General features: G+C 40.0%; 1 protein-coding gene across 4 annotated transcripts in view; it reads right to left on the reverse strand.

Moving 5' to 3' along the window:
• Nucleotides 1–21,245, reverse strand: part of shank2b (SH3 and multiple ankyrin repeat domains 2b) — a 305,290-nt gene that overhangs the window by 58,876 nt on the left and 225,169 nt on the right. For all 4 annotated transcript variants that reach the window (XM_055009730.1, XM_055009711.1, XM_055009729.1 and 1 more), the window contains 2 exons: nt 19,340–19,422; nt 15,663–15,787 (listed from right to left, as the gene is read on the reverse strand). In XM_055009730.1, coding sequence (XP_054865705.1) covers nt 15,663–15,787; nt 19,340–19,422 — 208 coding nt within the window. The remainder of the gene's footprint in view (nt 1–15,662; nt 15,788–19,339; nt 19,423–21,245) is intronic.

Below are 21,245 nucleotides of genomic sequence, written 5' to 3' on the forward strand. Positions count from 1 at the left end.
TGTTAAAGTTATTGAAATATGTATGTTTGACAACTGAATAGCACTGCAATACATTAAGAAAAAAATGTATTTCTGCATCCAAGCTGTTCCATAATGATATGCAGTTGGTTAAAATATTCTTGTAAAACTCCGATAGGGAAATTAGGATTAAGCCATTACTTCTGGCTGCCAGAGGAACAGACAACTTTTACTTAACGTTTACAGATCATTTACTTGGAGTCGGCTCTAAACTAGCTGACACCACGTCAAAGAAGTGACCAGCATGATGACATTTTCTTCAGACAGCAAAAAAGTCGAGTGCAAAAGTTGCCAACTGCAATTTGTACAGCACAGCTCAACAACCAGCATGGAAGACAATCTAAGAACAGCAGCTAACTTGTCAGTGTTTTATTCCTGAATAGTTCTTGTGCAAGATCAGCAGTTGATATAGCTCTGTTTCCAAAAATCATAGAAGTGTCCATAGGTGCACACAGGTTTGCTACGATTTATTTCAATATAAATTAACCAGGTTAAAAAAAAATACTATTCCACTATGCTTTTTATGTTGACTTAGAATATAGCAAGGCTAATACAGTTAGCAAATAGAGTCCATTTAGAAGAAGTAGAATCTGCATGTGATGTGATTTTTGTTTGGAAAATAACAACACAATTCCTGCTGGTTAGATACAGATTAGAAATCTGCATGTAAATGGCGTACAAACAGGTCAGGTAGCTGAGAAATGTCTCACTACTTTAGTCAATTCAGAAGCGGCTCTTGAACGCTCTCCACTTGTGTCAGTTCTCGGCTCTTTAGTGACAAATGATGGTGCAGCGGCAATGTGGGTCATAAACTACATATTGTGCAGTTCCAAGGAGGTATAATCCACTGCAGGTGACCCTTTAATGCTACACTAAGCACACATGTGCTGCCAAATGCTGTATAAAATGTGTATGTCTAGATATTCACTACACACACAAACACACACAAGCCATCTGTCTGAGTTGCACAAGGCCGAGGGGAACTCTGAAGCTCTGAACACTTTGTCTTCATCAGTCCCACAGCATTATATTATATTTACCTTGGTGCTACCTCTGGTGGGTTTCCTTGAAACTTTGTAAACAAGAAATGTAATAGCCGCAGGCCCGTTTCTTTCTATATGATGCAAAACTTGGAGCAGTTTGTTACACAGCTCACTTTGTCTTGCCGGTAGACACATTCAGCAGTCTGATGTCAAAGTGACCTTATGTCCACCAACATGAGCCTTTCCAGAAAATTTAAATGTTAATCGTGACTCCGCTCCGTACCAACAACACACGGCAAAATTCTAATCAATAAACCCATCACAGATCGTCAAGCAATCCCATCGCTCTGCTCAAATAAAGTCGTCTAACTGATTTATACTTGTGTACAATGTGTCCCTGCATTAAGTCTCACCGCAAAGTCAAAAAGCGAAGATGCTCTCAAGGTGTTCTTTATGTGACCCTGATGTTTCAGCGTCTTCCAGCTAAGCTGAACCTGAAATATTTATCATCACCAATATCTCGAAAACTTCATCACACATTGCTGTGACCCTCATCATAGTTGTATTCCTACCATCTGTGTGTCCAGCCTGCATGGGTTTGTTGTACATGCGTAAGCGGCTGCAGGAGTTTCTGCTGCCGACTGTATCCTTAATAATTCCCTAAAACAGCTGAGCACTGTAATGTTGAGAATTTGTTGGGGCCTGTTTTCCACCACAGATTTGGTGCTCTGGTGAGTATTTACAGCAGCAGGTGATGTGGGACTGACCAAAAATAAACAGAAAAACAATGGAGCTGTACGGCACAGAGGAATACGATATATCAGGCTCTTAGCAGGACCAATTTATCGACTATTCTGGTCTTTTTATGGGATTTTTGTGTACAATGACAAATGCATTTGGGGCCTGTGGAGAGAATAACACCTCCTTAGGGTTGGGTAATCTTCAGTGTTGTCATATTGTTTGATCGTAGCTACCTGGAATCACTGATAGACGGTTAGATTGCCTCGCTGTGGTGCAGGAAGTGTGATTTCAGTGAAAACATGAGTTCAAAGTGGAGATCAGATCACATCATCTACCTTTTATAAAGATATCAAAGGTGAGTCAAGGGACTTCATGCAAGCTTTGCAAAACATTACAACTAAATTTCTCTGCCCATATGCCGGCTTACCGTCACTCTAAGGTTTGCAAAACAGTCCCAAGCTAACACTGCTACCATTTCAGGTGATAAACAAAACAGGCCTCTTCTGCCTCAACATTAGCAGCTTTACCCGACGAGTCCAAATTCCAGCCAGGCAGCATGAGCTGAGTCCAGTGGACAACGGACAAAGAAACGTGTTAACACTGGATAAGCAAACAGTTCCATCCCTGATCTTTACAACAAGCTGAGGATGAATATTACCAGTTTCTGAAAGCACAGACATGAGGCACAACATTATCAGTATATGTACATAAAAGCTAATGATAGAGGATCAGACATGAACATCCAAATGCTGTAAAAAACACGTTCATTACACTGCCGAGGTACTTTCTGGAGCTCTCCGAGTGGTGCTGTAGATGTAGGGAACAGACAGCTGAGACAAATCACCTAAACAAGACGATTAGTTTCACACAGGCCAGTGAGGAAAACTACAATTACTAAAGAACTAATATACACGTATGAGCTGTTCCAATTGCATATCACAATTAATTAGCACCTAGTACAAGTGCAGATGTGGGGAATAAAAGGGAAAAAAACATTACCAACATCACAGACAACAGGAGCTAACATCGCTGTAGCTAAAGAAATTAGATAGTTTAGTCTTTAGCTTTTCTTTTTTTACACTCAGCTAGCTTGCAGGTCGAGGGTTAAGGTTAGTGCTGACAGTTATGGTTAATTTTAGTTGCCTCTTCATGAAAACAAGACCTCTGACAGGAAACACTCTATCACTATTTCTTTGCGATTTGTCAGATAAAAACGCACAGCATTTTGTTACACCACACCAATGCAAAAAGAAACATTATTCAGTCAAGAAAGACACAACTGTTTTAATTATGTTTGAAAGCCTTGCAAAGTGTTGCGAAAAATCTAAAATTTGTCTCTTTTTACACTAAAAAAACACCCAGATTGTTCTACAGAAAACGTGATTAAAGAATATGAAGAAGTCACCACATGGAGTATCAGAAACATATGGAGTTCTTAATGCAGCAGCACTGGCATTAATAAAGGCTATATTTGCAGGAATTATTTTCAGATCTTCACTCATGCAGCAGCAGTAAAATGTCAGCAGACATGAAAATCAACAAAGGAACTACAAGTTGTATTTCTTTAATAAGCCAATAAACTGCCACAGTTGACCTTCTAACCCTCTGGTCAGTGATGCTGCCACGCAGCAAACCAGCTAACTAGTCGAGGATTACTGGGTCAAGGGCAACAACGGCTATAATCCCACCATCAGGAGCACAGAGACCGAATGCAAAGCCCCAGACCAAGACAGCGTGCTGTTTCTACAACATCTGCCCTCAGCAGGTATTAGATTATTAATTTCAAGTCAGATTATTGTGTCCACCATGCAGGATGCAACCACATTTAAAAATGAGGTCAGACAGCAGCAAACCCTCAGTGGAAACCAGACATCTGACAGTCTGTTGACTCTCAAACAGCAGCTCCGCTCTTTTCCCTGCATTTGAAGGCTTTCTTTCTTCAGGATGACAGATAGGAGAAATGACACGTGAAAACACATATTTTGGCATATTTTTCGGGCAATTCTGCTTGGGAAACTGAAGGGAACACAAGTACCTGCCACCATCCCAACAATCACTTCAGGCACCAGAACCGATCGATAAATTTGTCTGAAAACAGATCTTTTCAAAAACACAGAGGCTGGATGATGTACTCCAGCGTCAGCTTTGTACATGAGCATTATTTTAAAGTTGTGAAACATCATTATGATGGATCTTCTTCCTAAAACAATAATCTGTTCTGCTGGAAATCAGGTTGTACTTCACGTGCTTTTCATTTCATCCCTGAAAATATCACAGTATCAACTCAAGGGGATTTTATTCCAGAAACCAAAGTGTGCACACGGTTGCCGGGATATGAGAATTTAGATTTCAGAGATAGAGTTGCAGGAATGAGAGAGCCCTCCCTTTTCTTTAAGAGCATTTGGAGAAAGAAATGGGAAGGACTGCTTGTGCTAGTTCACTGCACAACTGACAGTTGTGTGCTGTGTTGCAGTCCACAGAGGAATGCAGGGAGGCAGAGACCTGACAGAAGGACGAGTGCATGTGAACACACAATTGCACAAACACTCACACACACCTGAGGGCACGGGGAGGCAGATGCATTTGCATGTTACACTGGTCACACATCCCTCTCTCAGCCAAAGTTGTGTGTTATATAAGAGAGTAAGTGCTTTACTCCATCTACCTCCACTGCGCACCACACACACACACACACACACACACACACACACACACACACACACACACACACACACACACACACACACACACACACACACACACACACACACACACACACACACACACACACACACACACACACACACACACACACACACACACACACACACACACACACACAGAGTTGATGTAAAGATCTTTTTATACATGCTATGTCCTGCGAGCATGGCTGTAATGTACTTACTACATTAATGCATCTCACATGGCACAATAACTGCTCTCTCTCTCTCTTTTAAAGACACACTTTCTCATTTTGCTAGTGCGCCTAATAGCTCCCCTAAGTGCCCCAATTTCCTCCCTGCACACCGCTGAGGCTCTGTCATTATTTACAGGAGCTTCAAACATCCACACACAATGGAGAGTATCTGATAATAACTTACTTAGACCTGCTACATTGCAATTTGAATCTGTAAATTTTGACAAATGGCTTAAAACACCCCCAAGTGTAAACACAATGTTAGCAGATATAAATGCCTTTTATTGGCTTACAACTATATTATCACATATTATCACAATTTGCTAAACATCTGTACACGACTCCTGACAACTGTCCTGCATCATAGATTAGGTGAGACAAAATGTGCCAGATAAAGTTCATGTAGTAATAAAGAGTCTATTTCCACACTACTGATAGTAGAACTGATAATGTCAGAGCTCACTGATTCTCCAGTCTTTCTGAATCAAATTTTGTATACATAGGTGTTCAATCTTGTATATTGTGTTTAATTAATGATGCTTTTCTACTAGGTCTGTAACGTTCAGGTCCACCGGTGGATTGGGTTGTTCGGTATGCTCTACTCTGGCTGAATTCTCATTGGCCAGACAAACTTGTGAAACATTTACTCAAAGTTGGTTCCAAACTGACTGACACCATGTCGAAGAATTTGTCACTGTGGCTGAAAACAAAACACATGAATATGGTACGATTTTAGTCAAACAAGATTTTTTTGGTTAAAGGCAGCCCTTTTGACAAATGACTCAAAAGTATTTAGATATTACAACCAAATTCCTGGATATAGATTTGATGAAATGATCTACATATGTGATCAACATCTGTTTGTGTGATAAACGTCTGTTCATCACAGATTTGCAGCTGAAATAATTCATTGATGAATCATTAGTCGATCATCAAAATATTAGTCAAGTCATTTTTCAACCAGAAACGTTGAAGCTTTGAGCCTCTCAGTTGTGAGGATTTGCAGCTTTTCCATGTTTAAAACTAAAGTAAATCTTTAGGTTTTAAATTCAGCAAGAGACTAAGAAATGAATCTAAATTAATCAGTAACTCATCAGTAATTAAAATAATCATAATTTGCAGCTCAAAGATGTGTCCAACACGTTAGAGTTGTAACCTTATTTAAATTTGAAAAGGTGTACGTTATGTGTAAACATGAGTAAATATGAACTGATATAAACTGTGATATCGATATCCGTCTCGAAAATGCAGTTTCAATCTGCAGTAAAAACTTTTCTCTCGCATCCACAAACAAAGAAAGTGGAGCAGCAGAAATGTTATTTCAAGCTGTGTAATGGATGTAACCTTTTCAAGAGGTAATTTTGCCTTTCCAAGTTATTGAGGGCCGGCGGAGAAAAGCATGAAATGCCTGGTGACACTGGAACCCTGGGACAGTTCATGTTGGAACCACAGAAACTGAAAAGTGAATGTTCCATCGAAGAGAACATTTCAGCTGTGAGTTCACCGACTCTTTCTGTGGGGAAACACTAACCGGTTGCCACAACTACTTGGCTCTTTCTTTATCTTTTTCATATTCTCAGCAGAGCTTCTAACTTGTTCTCTTGCTTCATAAAAGCAACGCGGACGTTGAAATCAGCACTTGGAGAAAACTGCTCGCAGCTGTTGTACACGCTCAAGTCAGGAATAATTACAGTAGTTGTGTGAGAAAGAAATGCAGTGGAACAAACAAGAAACAGACTTATTTAGAAGACTAGATGTGGGCTTCCTTAACCCTCTGAACACTGAGTACTTTCTGTGTACATAGTTTTACTGTGGGCTTATTTTATATGTCAATATAAAGTCCTGCACGTCTACGGAAACAGCACAACCATGACTAGAAGTAGAGAGGACTCAGAGATGTCTACTGTGAAGTGTGGCTCTGTTAGAAAGCAACAAATCATAAAAAAGAAAAAACAAAATCTTTGATTATTTAAAAGCTGGAATCAGCATGTACAACGTTTTGTCACCAATAATGAAACAACAGGGGCTCTACACACCATAGATATTTAACTACTTACATTTTTGCAACATCTACAAACTTCTCAATCAAATCGACACACTTTTACTCTGCACATCAACTCTCGAAAGATGCTTCACCTTGCTGAACGTATCTCCCAACAACTTGCTCCTCTGTTTACCGTTTTTGAGCCGTGCTGCATTTGTTTTATTTTATCGATTCAGTATGTTGTATTTTCCTCTCTGCTCAGTGTGAACACTGCCTGCAGTTCAACTGAAAACTGTCTGAATTTCTGTCAAGACTGTTGGTCTTGCCTCCTCGGTTGTGATGAGAACAACATTTTTTTGTTTGTTTTTATAGGATCTGGTGCAGAAGTAAATCTTTGGGTAATAAATTCACCATGTTTTCCAGACTTAAATTAATACATTGACAATGAATCTAAATTAATCAGAGGACTCATCAGTGCTTAGAATAATCATAATTTGCAGCCCACGTACGTCAACAAAAAGCTATATTTTTGCAGAGTGAAGTGAATTGAATGAAATATCACCATTTTAAGCTTCAGTTTGTTTAATCTTCTCAATAAAACTGTATATAATACCTCACATATGGTCAGTTCAAGGACCATCAAAAGGTGGAAATCCAACAATTCTTTCCATTTTTACAATTTTGGCCTTTTTAAAGATAAACATGTCTTTGAACCTGTCAGTCAGTTTTAATCTCCTGTTCTCTTTATTTAATTTGTCATTTACTGTGTTTTAATATCTCATTAATTCAGAATGCCTGCAGAGAGTTCAAAAAAGTAAGCTAAATTTAAAGCTCATTTAAATGTAACATATTCAACCAAATTTTGGTAGTTCAAGTTGCCAATAAAAGCTCAACTGAAACTCAAGAACAGGCAGTACTGTGTAACAGGATGAATTTTTAAAAAGAAAAAAGGACATCAGATGTAATTTAAGACTAATGATTAAATTTGTGAACACTGAAAGCACCTTGCACAGACACACTGTGCACAAGGAAGGCTGAGAAGATGAACCCTACGATGAGCCTTCGGCTTAATCAGCAGCGATGAGATGATTCCAAAGGACGACCACCTACTGGGGCTGAGCTCTGGCTGTGTGTTTGCTGCTGGAACACACATTTTGTACACTGGTTGAGTGTAAAAACCAGCTGCCTGTCTATGAGAAGAGAAGAATGAGAGTGTACCACAAAACTCCTCTGACCTCTGGCCTTTCAAAGCAGCAAACGTGCCAATAAAATACCAGCAGCAAGGCTTCCCTCGCTGACTCCACTCACTTACTCAAAGTCAATGAGCTGTATTGATATGAAGAGTTATTGATGTGGATCACGACAAGCACCCATTTAAACACATTTAGGCAAATGATTGGAGTGCTTGTGTATGAGTGAGCAGAATACATGTGAGCAATCAAAGATGGATGTTTAGTCGAGCCCTAAATCATGCATGCAAGTGGATATGAACTCCTGATGTACAGTAGAGGGTAACGGCACACATGTGTACCGCTGCAGATGGAAACAGATGTTTGAACACACACACACACACACACACACACACTTTTATTGAATTAGCAGGATGATTAAAAAAAAAAAAGGATTAGCTTGCACTGTTCATACACAACAAACACACTGTTAGCAACAGAACACACATTCTTTATTTTTTCCTTTTCTGTCATTCAATCCATGAACAGAAAATCAATCAACTTCCACCATCTTTAAGAGGGTTCCACTTTAAAAAAAATGAGTTTTGAAGGAGGCTTCACAACACTCAGTGGTTCTACTCCCTCACATGTGGCCAACACGTGAAAGATGAAGCGTTCACCTGTCAGGGAAATATGCCAGAGACACGTCTTCATTGGAAATCTGTTTAGCAGCTGAACACTGCTGGTCATCTGGTGGGACTGTAAAGGGATTATACACCAGAGCTGACAGACTGCCATGGCAACCGCATCACCGCTACTACAGGATAAACAACTGCACCAAGCACCATGTTTTCAGTTTCTGTGATCTTCGCTCAGTAATTTAGCTTCTACCCACAGCTGTATTAGCTGTACAACTGCTGATTATTTAACAACAGTAACTGTAAATTACGATTTCTGTTCAGTCACAGTCTGTAATGTAAATCTTGAACCCTTGTCACCCAATTTGCAACACGTCAGCCGCGATATGCAACATGAGATCATTTATTTTTGTTAATTTAGACACATTTCACTAATCACAGCAAACACTTTGCTTGCGATATATGTGAGAAAATCCAGGAGCCCCTAAAGCATCAGGATCCCTCAGGAAATTTCTCAGCAATTTGCAGGTGACAATCACTTGTGGTGCAAGCGTGCAGTAGCCTGATTAGCCATTTTAAGGAAGGATGTTTAACATGTTCAGCTTTATTTTTTTTTTATATAATGAAACCGGCACAGGGTATTTAAAAACAATTTAATGGAATATCAACAATGACGTGACTTTCCTAGAGAAATATGTTTTAAACATTTAGTTGTCTTCAGCATCAGCAAACTGCAGAATCATGCAGTTATTTAGAAAACTGGATTTCAATGTTCTACGATACCCCAAATATTATTGAATCTCTCAAAATTAATGTTTTGTAAACAATTCCAGATACAAATACAAGGATGTAATGCTCACTAACAGTCGCTTTAAACTGAAATGACTTTTTTTTTTTTAGTTTGGTGCTGATGAAATTCTCAATATTCATTCGCTTGGCAGGAAAACTTTACAAAGGAATCTGTGAGAAAAGCATATTGTAGCTAAGATTGAGCAGCAATACAGATTTCACATAAGGCTCAAAAGCATGGAGTATGATACCTATGCATAAATAGATGCAAAAAAAATTTGCAATTTCATATTTTACTCATATCATTCAGGCCTAGCATTCACTTGTGATATTTATGTTTTAAATACTCATCATTTGCTGCAGTTTTGCATTTCTCTGTAGTGTAGTACTGTAATGGTAACACTGTTAGTAAACTTATAACATTCTCAAACTATTTTCTGGTGCCCTACAAAAATATATTTAGACAATCAAATTAATATCATTAATATGTCACGACTAGTCCAATAATGTCTTCAATTAGCCACTACTAATAGAGTAGTAGACAAAAAACTAAATCAAAGGTAGTCTTTGAAGCTGAAACTTGTATATTGTTTTCAATTTATCATCTTTGTCTACCAAAGAATAACATCTCAAACAAGCTCTAGTTCAAATCCCAGTTACAATGCTGACTTTTAGATAGTTTGAATGAGAAACAGTCATGTTTCCCTCTTTCTTTCATTATTTTGTCCCAAAATTGCTTCTTTCTCTTCGTATTATCTCTAATTACCAGAGTTTATCTTACTTTGAGTTATGGGAAGAAATCATTTTACAATCCTGCAACATTATACTTCTCTGGGACATTTCTTTTTTTTTGCTTTTGTACTTGATTCTGCAAATAAAAACAATTTACAGACAAAAAAACAGACAATGGCCAGTGCTTCAGTACATCCCATTAGCTCAGCAAAGCCCCAAACTAAGTGATAACAGAACAATCCATTACGAGCCCGGTGACAGGTGAGACAGCTGTGCAAAGTAATTGGCGGCGCTTCAAAATGAGGCTGGATTGAAAATAGGATTTGCTTTTTGGCGAATGTGTGACAATTCCTTTGTCTTGCATCATAGGTGTGCATCTGTCCGAGGTTTTGCAAGTGTAATCAGCTCAGGAGTTTGGACGGGAGGTGAAGAGGACGGCAAGGACCGATAGAAACCACGCAGAGCTTCAAACTACCTTAAAAGAGTTGTATTTTTGGAGAATGGAGTAAAGCCAGTTGTATGAGTTGCACATCCACGACAGCACCTATTAAATACACTCCAGCACTGCATCAGAAACGATACTTCTTCTGCTGAAATGCTCTGATTAAAACTGCAGTATGACGTCAAAATAAGAAGCACAGTGATGCTCTCATTAAAGAATATGAGCTGTGGATGGCTAACTAGCTGGAGGCCGTGCAGCTGTGAAAGTGTCAAACATTTTCAGGCTTTTCCATGCATTCTGCAAACGCCTGTGCAGGTTTGACTTTAAAGTGAAGCAGACTGATGATGCAGTGATTAAAAGGGGTCAACAGAAATTTGAGATAAAGCAAATGAGCGATGAGAAACGTTGACATCTTATTGAGGAGGAGCTGCAGACACAGATACAGGCTGCTCTGCTCATTTCATGCTCCATTTAGCAGAAACACAAAATAAACCAATCCCCAGTGCGCCGCTGCTTACAGACACATTATGGAGTCATATAAGAGCAGGGAAAAGCTCAAAATAGACAACGTGCTTTCCCTGATTTCACATAGCAGCTGTGATGTGGTTTGTAAAACGCGAGGCTGCCTTACTGTCTGAGACGGTATTCAGAACATGACATTTCCTAAAACACTCGAGACATCCGTAATGATTCTGAAGCAGCGCCGTGAGGAGCCACAGCAGCACTAAAGATTATTTCAAGTCATTTTCATCAACACAAATCCTCACTATGGAGGCATTTGCAGGATAATGCCAAGAGATCAAATATTGCCTCTGCTTACACAACTCGGTGCAATCAGAACCGGAGAAACTTTATTAATCCAAGCAGAGGAAATTGTTTTGTCGTTTGTGCACGCGACACATAAGTCCTGATGATTATGGTTAGAAAAAGAACTTTTCAAGTGTATGAAATTAAACTAATTTGAAAGTATGAAAATCTAGCGGAGGGAAAGTGAAAGTAGTTTGAAACCAAAACAAAACTTGTAAAAAAAAAAAATCTATAATGAAACCATTGAATCACAAGCAGTTTCTGGGAGGTTTTTTTGTTGCTCCTGTCACATTTTTACTCACTGTGGATTCATTTTTCACTGCATTTTAAAGTCCTGCACCTCCATGGAAACAGCACAACTATGCAGTATGACACAGTTATAATGTCATAAATCATTAATAAGAAAAAACAAATATCCTGGAATTAACATGTCCAACATCTTTCCAATCGGTCACAGGTGTTAACAGTAGTGACAAAAAATGGAGACACTTCATGCTAAAGATATTTAACTATTTACAGTTTTACAACCTTCAGAAACTCAGGGCTTTTCCTAGAAACTCTAGAAAGATATTTCACTGTACTGAGTGTATCTTCTGACGACTTTTTGAGCCGTGCTGCATTTATTTTACTAATCCAGTATGCTTTATTTTCCTCTCAGCCTCTCTTGCTGTGTCCTCGCTGCTACACTGCCTGCAGTTCACCTGAATACTTTGGATTTTTACAACTTGACTGTTGGGTACAGCTGAGTCAGTCATGGCTTCTCAGTTGTTTTGAGGAAATCAGAATTTCCTGGGGGTTTTTTGTTTGTTTTTTTAAAATAGAATCTTGCACAAACAATGTATTTCTAGGTTTTTTTACTGAAGCATGGAGAATTAAGTGGTTTTGAAGAAGAAACCCAATTGTACGCTTACATTTGGTCAATATGTCACAGATGATATGTGAAAGGGCTTTTCTATTTTTACAGCTTCTGCCTCTGATAAATGATGTCATTTTTGCAATTTGCAAAACATACCATGCCTTTCACAACTGCTGGCGGATTTTTGGGTTCAGAGGGTTAACAACTGAGCAATAAAGCACAACATACAATCAACACAGTCAACTAAAATAGATGAGTACATTTTTTACGCTGACTCTAAACGCTCTGACATGAAGGCATTACTGCTCACTGGAGTGAAGCGAATTGCTGCCAGATGTGATTATATAAAAGCACGAACCGCAACTCACAGTCTGAGGACATACAGACCACGTTCACTGTTAACATCAGCACTGGAGACTTACAGTTACAGTAGATATAAACAGATATAACGGTTGGAAAGTTCACCAGCAACTTCTGACAGTCGCTCAACATCTACTGAGACAACAACGGGTTGATGAAGTGCAGCCAGCGAGCACTCATCCTCGATAATTTATTACAGAAACTAGAGAATGCTGCCATCAACCTGTCACTAACTGTCAAAAAAAGACACTTGGACACAGTAGTGTACACGATATCAGACTGTCAACACATCCATGAAGTGTTTATTTCTGCTTGCCTGTCCAGGACATCGAGCTTCAAGTGATCCCACCAACTTTTTAACATAATATAATACAGGTGAGTATTGGAAATTGGAGTTCTGTAGCAGCAATATTCACACAAGTCACAAAAAAAACTTTTCTGTTAATTAGTGTGTGCTTGAAACAACCTCAAGCTAAATAAAAGTTGGTAATTGCACAGTTCATACTCTGGATAGTTGATTATTTGTTTCATTAATCGATGGATTGTCAAAATAGTTATCGGTTACAGCCCTACTGATTAAAATTGCCCCTTTTTTTTAGTTACACTGCTCTAGTTTTCAGTTCTAGTTTCACTCTTGTCCTGATTGGTCCACAGCTTTTTAAGATGATGACAAATAAATCTAAAAGTTGTGTAATTTTATTTTCCTGTCTCTTTGTACTACTAAATATTAACAGATGTGATGCCAAAGCAGCTGCCCTTTTCTTAACTTAACAACAACTATAGGAAACCAAGCATAACTGGGTTGAACATTTTCTGTTCTGGATCAAAAGCTTCTCAGTGCAGCGACCACAACACCGGATCAGTTCCGTAAATAGAGGCCGACGAGCAGAATATGGCTCTCAACCAAAATTTTGTGTCTACAGATGACCCTCAGTAGGAATCCAAACTAACATGTTGTTTTAAATCCACTCAGAAATGGCATTAAGTGACAGCGCAGAGTAACAATCGTCCCCTCATGTGGAGAGCAGACTGATTCTGTTTCTGCATCACGTAGCAGCCTGTTTATTAGGTCACACTGTGGACAGCTCCTGGTGCTGAAATGAAGCCTGATAAACTTCTTGACTGAACTAACACACAAAACATGAGTCCACTTTGTTTTTAATTAAACAATACCGTACCTATTTAATTCCAACACAATCCTAATTCATCTGTGGTATTAAACCAAACAGATTTGTGTCTTACAGTCAAATAAGGACAAGATTACATCAGCTTCAGCGCCGGTTTTGCTGCAAAAACACATGCAACAATCTGGTTTTTGCAAACACTAAGGAGCTAAACACATATTTCTTGTCTAAAAATCCCTGTTCTCGCCACAGTTTCTTTTAGGGATAAAGATATCGGTGTGGGTAACATCGTATAAAGTCAGTGGTTCTAGAGAAGGATTGTTGATATTTAGCATATTTCGATTTTTGGCAAATTCACAACATTTTAACACACCTTCTCTTTTGCCTCCTCTGTCCTGTGCACGAGCATGAACGCACATGAGCATACACTAGAATAGTGTTGTTTGGATCGATCGGAGCCACTTTGTTTCCCATCTTCAAAATCAGTGTATTGGATTAGATTCGCCAGTCTTACATCTTTCATAACCTCAACCAAGCGTAGGTATATAATATTACATTGTGCTGAATCGCCAGTGAATATCTAGCTGCCTGTTTTGTGAGTGTTGAAAAAACATGGTGCTTGTACACATCCCTGCCTCCGTAAAAAGTAAATAAACTTAGTGGTTTCATATGTCTTCATGCTCGTTTAAGCTTGTGCACAAGACCAGGGGAAATGGAAAAGTGGGCACACATGCTAACCATGTATACATGCTAACCAGCTAAATATAAAGTTAACAATCTTTCCCCAGATTTGCAGACATAATTCTTTAAAGTTTCTCTCCTGTTGTTGATTAAAGGTCTATAAACAGATTTAAGTGTGTCACAGTTTCAAATTTTGTCCTTTTTTCCATTAATATCGTCCCTTCCCGCCTCAAAATGTCTGAAATGTAACTCTACACCCTTGCTTTATCTACAATGTGCAGATCTATGAATTCTTAAGCACACTTACTCAGACACTACAACTTTGCTCAAACACTGTTAAACTACACTAAACTACACAATTGGAAGTTGTAATATTGAAATAATTCAGCCACACTTGTTCAAAGCAGTTGACAGGATTGGCTTCTTAATGTTGCTACATATAAAACCCCAGAAGTCTGAATCTGTGTTTTGAAACTTTCCTCGATACACTGCAGTTTTAAAGGTAAAAGCTCAGACATAGAGTTGATTTTTTCGACTAGTTTCACTATGTTGTGTCTTACAGCATAACCAGTACAACACAGAGATGCTACCACAGGAGGTCTTTCAACACCAGTGCAACTGTTTCACAGATCTTCATGTATTTCCAAGCAAATCTCAAGACAAACAATTGAAAACATACAAGTTTGTATTTTCACTGCAGCTTTCTTTGGGTGCCTCAATGAACAATAAAAACAGCTGCTTTGGTGAGCCTTTCTGCCAACATCAGCTCTATATACATTATGGTCTAGCAAAACCTTAAACGTACTGCTTAATCAATGACGCTCAGGACAGCCTTGCTCTAACCTAACACGCTATGGATAAACATGATTTATGGAGCCAACCAGACCAGCCTCGACAGCACTAATAAACAGACACGACAGGCCTTAAGACTCCTTCTGCATTCAGTTAATCCATTGACCTTGTCTACACTCCACAGACTTTGCTTCAGAATGTTTTCCTCCATCCACAAGTCACCGTCCCAATCAAAAGTGGCAGCAGTCAGCTGTTGCTCTAATTGCATGCAAACTGATGATTTCACAGCAAAGTGGCTGCTGAGGTTTGACATAAAGACACGTCTTCAGGGTCAAATGACCAAACTGCTACACCAGAAGGACAAAAACAAACTTTCAAGAAGCCACCCTCATTATACGTAGCACAAACTGCACTTTTAAATGCAACTCCAAGTGCATGTAATCATTTCATCTCACATTAAAAACACTGCAAACAACCAGGAGTTCAAAATCCAACAACCAGACATCGAAGCGCACATGTTGACCAACGTCAGTAAAAACAAAAGCCACTCTGCCTGACCATGCTGGTTCAGGTTCTGTCACCTACTTGCTTATGCAGGGAAAAGGTTTAAGGAATGGAGCTGCTCCTACCTCGATGAGGAAATCCCCCGTCCTGAGTCCCGCCTGCCATGCCACTCCTCCCTCGTCCACCGACTCCAGGTACTGCAGGGCGGGGAAGGCAGGCGTGGGAGTAAACTCCTCAATGGGCGTATCCGCTGTGCAGCAAATAACGGCAGTAAAGTCAGTAAATTAAGATACATGTAGTTGACAGTTCACACAAAAAAATGACACACTGGTTTGACACTGAAACGATGTCAGGACAATTCGGTTCTAAAACTGGTTAAGCACAGCTGTAAGTTTTAACCTTAATGATTTCATTTACACCTAAACACAGCTAAAGTTATTAGTAACACCTGTTCTTTTTCTGCTATGACAAGTCTAAACGTCTGTTATGAAAGCGACCTACTGAAGTATCACTTTCTTCTCTGTGTGTAAAGTATAGAGGCTTATCCTAGCTTAGCATAAAGGCCCGAAGCAGGGCTTAACAGTAAAAATACACTTTCCAACAACTCCAATAGTGCTGCTTTTACCTGCTGTATGTTGTGTAGCTGCTGTTTGTACAGTCTGCAAACCAAAAAACTACTCAGTACATTTAGTTTAGCTGTCTATAAATGAACCACACAGAGTCTGTACCTCACTTTCAGCTGTTAATGAACAAACATGCAACACAACAGCTAATTCTGCCTAATAAACTCATGGTGTGACTCCAAGGTTAGCAGTAATTGGTATAATTACAGCACGAATGTTTCAGTGACAGAATTATGGGAGGTTTTCTACTAACAATGCAGGAATCCAGTATCCAGTTTATGTACTGGAGTCACACCGGCTGGAGCTAATTAGCATCTCAGAGAGAGTTAGCCAGGTTTGCTAACAGTCACAAGTAAACAAAAGCTGGGTTTCTGAAAGTTAGATCCACTCGCTTTCTGGATAATGAGGAAAATGCAGATATGACAGCTTTTTGGTGTATTTTTTTTCACTTTTGAAGGAGCTTCGCTGGTTTGTCCTGCTTCTAGTGTTTGGGCTAAGATGTATTTGAAGGTAAAGCATATAAATTTAATTTTTTTTGTTCCTTGTAAGAGCCCATATTCTGCTGTTTGTGTCCCTCCTTCCTTCAGTGTGTTATACAACTGCTTTCTGTGCATTCTTGTTGACCCCCAAAATTTAATCATAAACCTGTGAATGTGCAGAATATGGGCTCTTTAAGGGTGAACAAGATTCTAAATATTCAGACAGCTCTCTTCTAAATGGAAATTGGAGCTTTAACGTGGCTCTATGCTCTCTTCAAAGCTACCAGACTCCATTAACAAAATCAGTAATTTTACCTTGCAGAACACAGGAGTTGCTGCTGTACTGCTGCGTTGATTGGTTAGTTTGCATCATCTTGTTGCTTTGCTGTTTTAAAACCTTAGTTCTGATCCAAGGTTTGGATCCAAAATGTCTTGGAGTAGCCTGTAAATGTGACTAGCAACTATCCTGCTTTGCAAAGTGAAATTACAGTTTTTGTTAATGGAGCTGGTGGCTCTGTGTTCTGGACGCTATAACATGCAAACACTGACTAGTAGATCCCAAAAATAGAATGATAACACTGTAAATGTACAGAATTAGGCATCTGTAAGCACTTTAAGGTTGCTCTTTTCTGCATTTTGTGGGATTTTGAAGACCACATTTAGGAGTCTGTGCACATTTAAGTGTTTACTTGTATCTATTTAGGTCCTCTGATGAAGGACAGTGCTTGTAAAGAGATTACTGATTAGAGATGTGCTTATTTATGAATAAGCCAAAATACTCCAAAAAAATTCTTTGTGCAAAACAACCACAAATAAAATGCAGTTGAAAGTGTATGATTTAAATCTTGAAATATTTGATCAAAGTGTGAGTAAACAAGTTTATGAGTTTTGAATAAGCACTTTTGAACTTTCTAGACAGTTTTCACACTTGAGCTATTGACACATTTCAGCCTTATTGGTTAAGTAGATAAAGAATATAGCAGTTATATAGCAGAAACAAATATGCTATTTTATGCTGGAATGCATGATGTTAAATCGTTTTAATCATCTTAACAAAACTATGGACCAGAAATGCAACAATTAATCAATTAGTTGTCCACTATTAAATCATTCAACAACTGTTTTGATGATTAATAAAGTCTGTGTCATTTTTAAGAAAAAATTAGTCTATTTTCTCTGATTCCTGCTTTTTAAATTTGAATATTTTCTGGGTCTTTCCTCGTCTTTGGCACTAAACTGAATACCTTTGGGTGGTGGACGAAACAAGACATTTGAGGGACATCTTTCACAATTTTCTGACATCATACGGACCAAACAACTATTCGATTAATGGAGAGAACAAGTCAGTTGCAGCCCTAATACATGCACATGCACATCGGGACAAATTTTAATGGTCCTCCTAATACAGGAGTGTTAATTTAATGTCCAAACAAGCATCTATCTTGTACTGTACTACCACTCCAACCACACATGGCTGCAGCCCACCAACCCTCCCTCTCGTTCTCTCTCTATCTTGCTCTCGGGGAGGTTAGAAAATATTGCAGCTGCGAGAAACCAGTGGTGACAAGTGACACTTCCTATAACTCATCCTCTTACTGGGAGACATAGTCCGCGGGCTCGTACGAGGGTCTCATGTAGGGGGGAAGATCTACATGATTGTGATGACTGTGTTCCTTTATGTGTGACATAGTGACAGAGAGGAAGAGGAGGAGGAGGAGGAGAGTAGAGACTGAAACTGGGCAGAAATGTGGAGCCCAGCAGAGGATGTAAGCTTATGTGACAGCTCGAGCATCAGCGCATGTTTTCTGCGTTCGTGTGTGTTGCCTTCACCCCCGTGCAGGATAAGCTCGGCTGGGTCAGTTCCCCCGGGGTGATGGCAGTGTGTGTCAGGATGACTGGAACATTCCTCTTGTTTTTCAAGACAAATCCCTCTTTCCTCTCCCTGCCTTCCCCCTTCCTCCCCCTCTCTCTCTCTGCATGTGTCTTCAAAAACATGAATATTTACCTCTCGACAGTAACCATGGCTCGGACCAATCGAACTGCACCGCACAGTTGTGGAATGCAACGTGGATTATGACATGGCGAGAATCGTCATAGAAACCGACGCAGCAGCTCAAACTGGCTATTTTTAGAGCCAATCTCACGGCCTGGTGAAATATCAAAACTGCCTTGGATGGGCCACTCGTATCACAACAACTCATGATGTGCTGGGTAAAGGATGGTGGGCGCTGCGAGGCAGGTAGACGCCAAGCAGAGGCTGATTTCTTCATGCCTTCTCCTAATTAAGCAGTGATGTCATGTTACAGATGTTTATAGAAGCTCTGGAGGAGGAAGGAGGGGTGTGAATTTATGAATAAAGGCAATTTTTACCATCAAGAAACCTGCCATCACAGTGCATCTGCTGATGTGTGTGCTGCCTCAAGGGGAGGTCACATTAAAGTTGCTTTAAATGCATTCAGCAGAAGTTATTTGCATGTTTTTTGCAGGGTTTAAAAGGAAGGAGGATGAAGGAGGAGGGTATACAGAAGAATACAGCATTATTGCATGCAATGAGAATCCAAGAAGAGCCAAACTCATGCAAATGCATCATGTTGCAGGTGTATTGTACGTGTGTTTTGATGGATTTTGGGAGAACGGCACAAACACACACATAATGCATTGAAAAAATAATAAAATCACAAAAAAAGTAAATGATCTTACCTTTAGCCCCTCGCAGGACGAAGCCAAATCCCTCATTCTCCTTTTTCTGGAGCACCACCGTCTTCTCGTCCACCACGCAGTCACTGTGGAGGAGATGCCGAGCAGAGCGCCCGTTAGCACAGCCCATCATCCGCAGCATGGCCACGGACGCCCTGCCCGAGTGGAGGTTCATGCTGCTGGAGGAGAGCTAGTCCGGCCAGGGCAGGGCAGGGCAACCCCGACCCCACCCCACCACCACCACCGCTGCTGCTGCCGCCGCCTCCTCCTCCGCCTCCTCCTCCTCTCGCCGGACTGTGTCTCTATCAAACGGTATGACAGCGGCCCCGGCAGCACGGCGACAGCATTCCCAGAAAAGAGACGACCCAGAAGAATTTGTATAAAAGTATAAAGAGGGAAACGACGATGCAAAAGACGCGCCTCTCTCTCTTCCTCCCTCCTTTTCCCTCCCTGCGACTCCCTTCGCCGCCGCAGCTGAAGGAGACGCGGGGTCCGCGGCGCGGTTACCCCCGCTGCCGCTGCGGAGGCTCCGACCGGCGGTGCGGTAGAGCTGCGCCGTCGAGGAGAGGCGACATGAGGCTGGAGGTGGCAGCGGCTTAATGGCTCATGATGAGGCGGGAAGGAAGGCTGGAGCTCGCCGGGTTTGGGGAGGGGGGGGAGTGTGGAGGAAGGGAGAGAGAGTGAAACAGGGAGGGAGGAGCGGCGGAATAACGGCGTGGACGGACGTCAAGGTGCTCTGCAACCGAACCGAGCGGCTGGTCGGTGGGGCGGTGGAGGGGAGTGAGTGGGTGGGTGGGTGAGCAGCAGGGGAGAGGGGTGACGGTGGAGTCAGATAACCCGGTGTAACTGACTGAGCAGTTGATTGATTGATTGATTGATTGATTTGAGGGTTGCGGCTGTTCGATCCACTGACACTTGTGGTGTTTTTCTTGTTTCCTAATTTATTCCTTGAATAAAAGACTTCTTTCTCTGTTTTACAATCAGTTTTCTTTAAACAATCTTAATAACTGCAAAAAATGACATGAATAAAGACAGAGGCGTTCTTGGGGCTCAGCTCAGCACTGAAAACTTCACTAATGCATCATTTAAAGTTATTTTACAGCAAATTCACTATAAAATGTGAGTTACTGTGCTCATTAACTTCTTAAACTGTGTGTCACTGGTATTAATCTTATTTATGATGATCTACAGCCATAATCATGTGGCTTGGAAATCTTTTCATAACTTTAATTTTAAAATATTTTGGTAGATCAAATAGATCAGGAGCAGAGATGCAGATGCTGTTCACCGGTAACACAACACCCCAAATAAAAAGCAAATAACACCAAATCTACTAACTATCTGACAGTAAAGCAATTAACTGTGTTGTAATTCCTACTCATCTACCTGTTGCTATATTTAGTTAGTTACTTTAATGATTAGATAAATTACACTATGTGTAGCTATGGGGAAGTATCTATACACAGAACTATCTGTGTAATGGGAAAAAAAAACTTCACAATAAAACACTTGAAGTGACAGAAAACTACTCAGACTTTAGTAAACAGATCAGACTTTTACCAATAGTGAATTAATATAACAGTGCTTTTGATCCACATTATTAATTTCGAGGGCTTTAAATCGGAATGAGATATGAATGGATCCAGGGCTATTTTCTTTTCTTTCTTTTTTTTTTTAACATTATTTATACTTCTGTGAACCAAACAAGCAAAAAAAATCAGATCCATAAAGCCTTCAAGGGTCTGCCACTGAACAAAAACTGGGAAGATGTTCAGCAATAACTACAAAAGTTGTTCATTCTTCTGATACCATAGAAGTTCAAAGAAATGTAAACTATAAAGAAAACATACGAGGACTCAAACAATATGTTTGTTTCTTGGGGTTTTATGTTCAGAGCTGATGCCAATTA

Source organism: Amphiprion ocellaris, chromosome 1, assembly GCF_022539595.1.
Source record: "Amphiprion ocellaris isolate individual 3 ecotype Okinawa chromosome 1, ASM2253959v1, whole genome shotgun sequence".
NCBI lineage: Eukaryota > Metazoa > Chordata > Actinopteri > Pomacentridae > Amphiprion > Amphiprion ocellaris.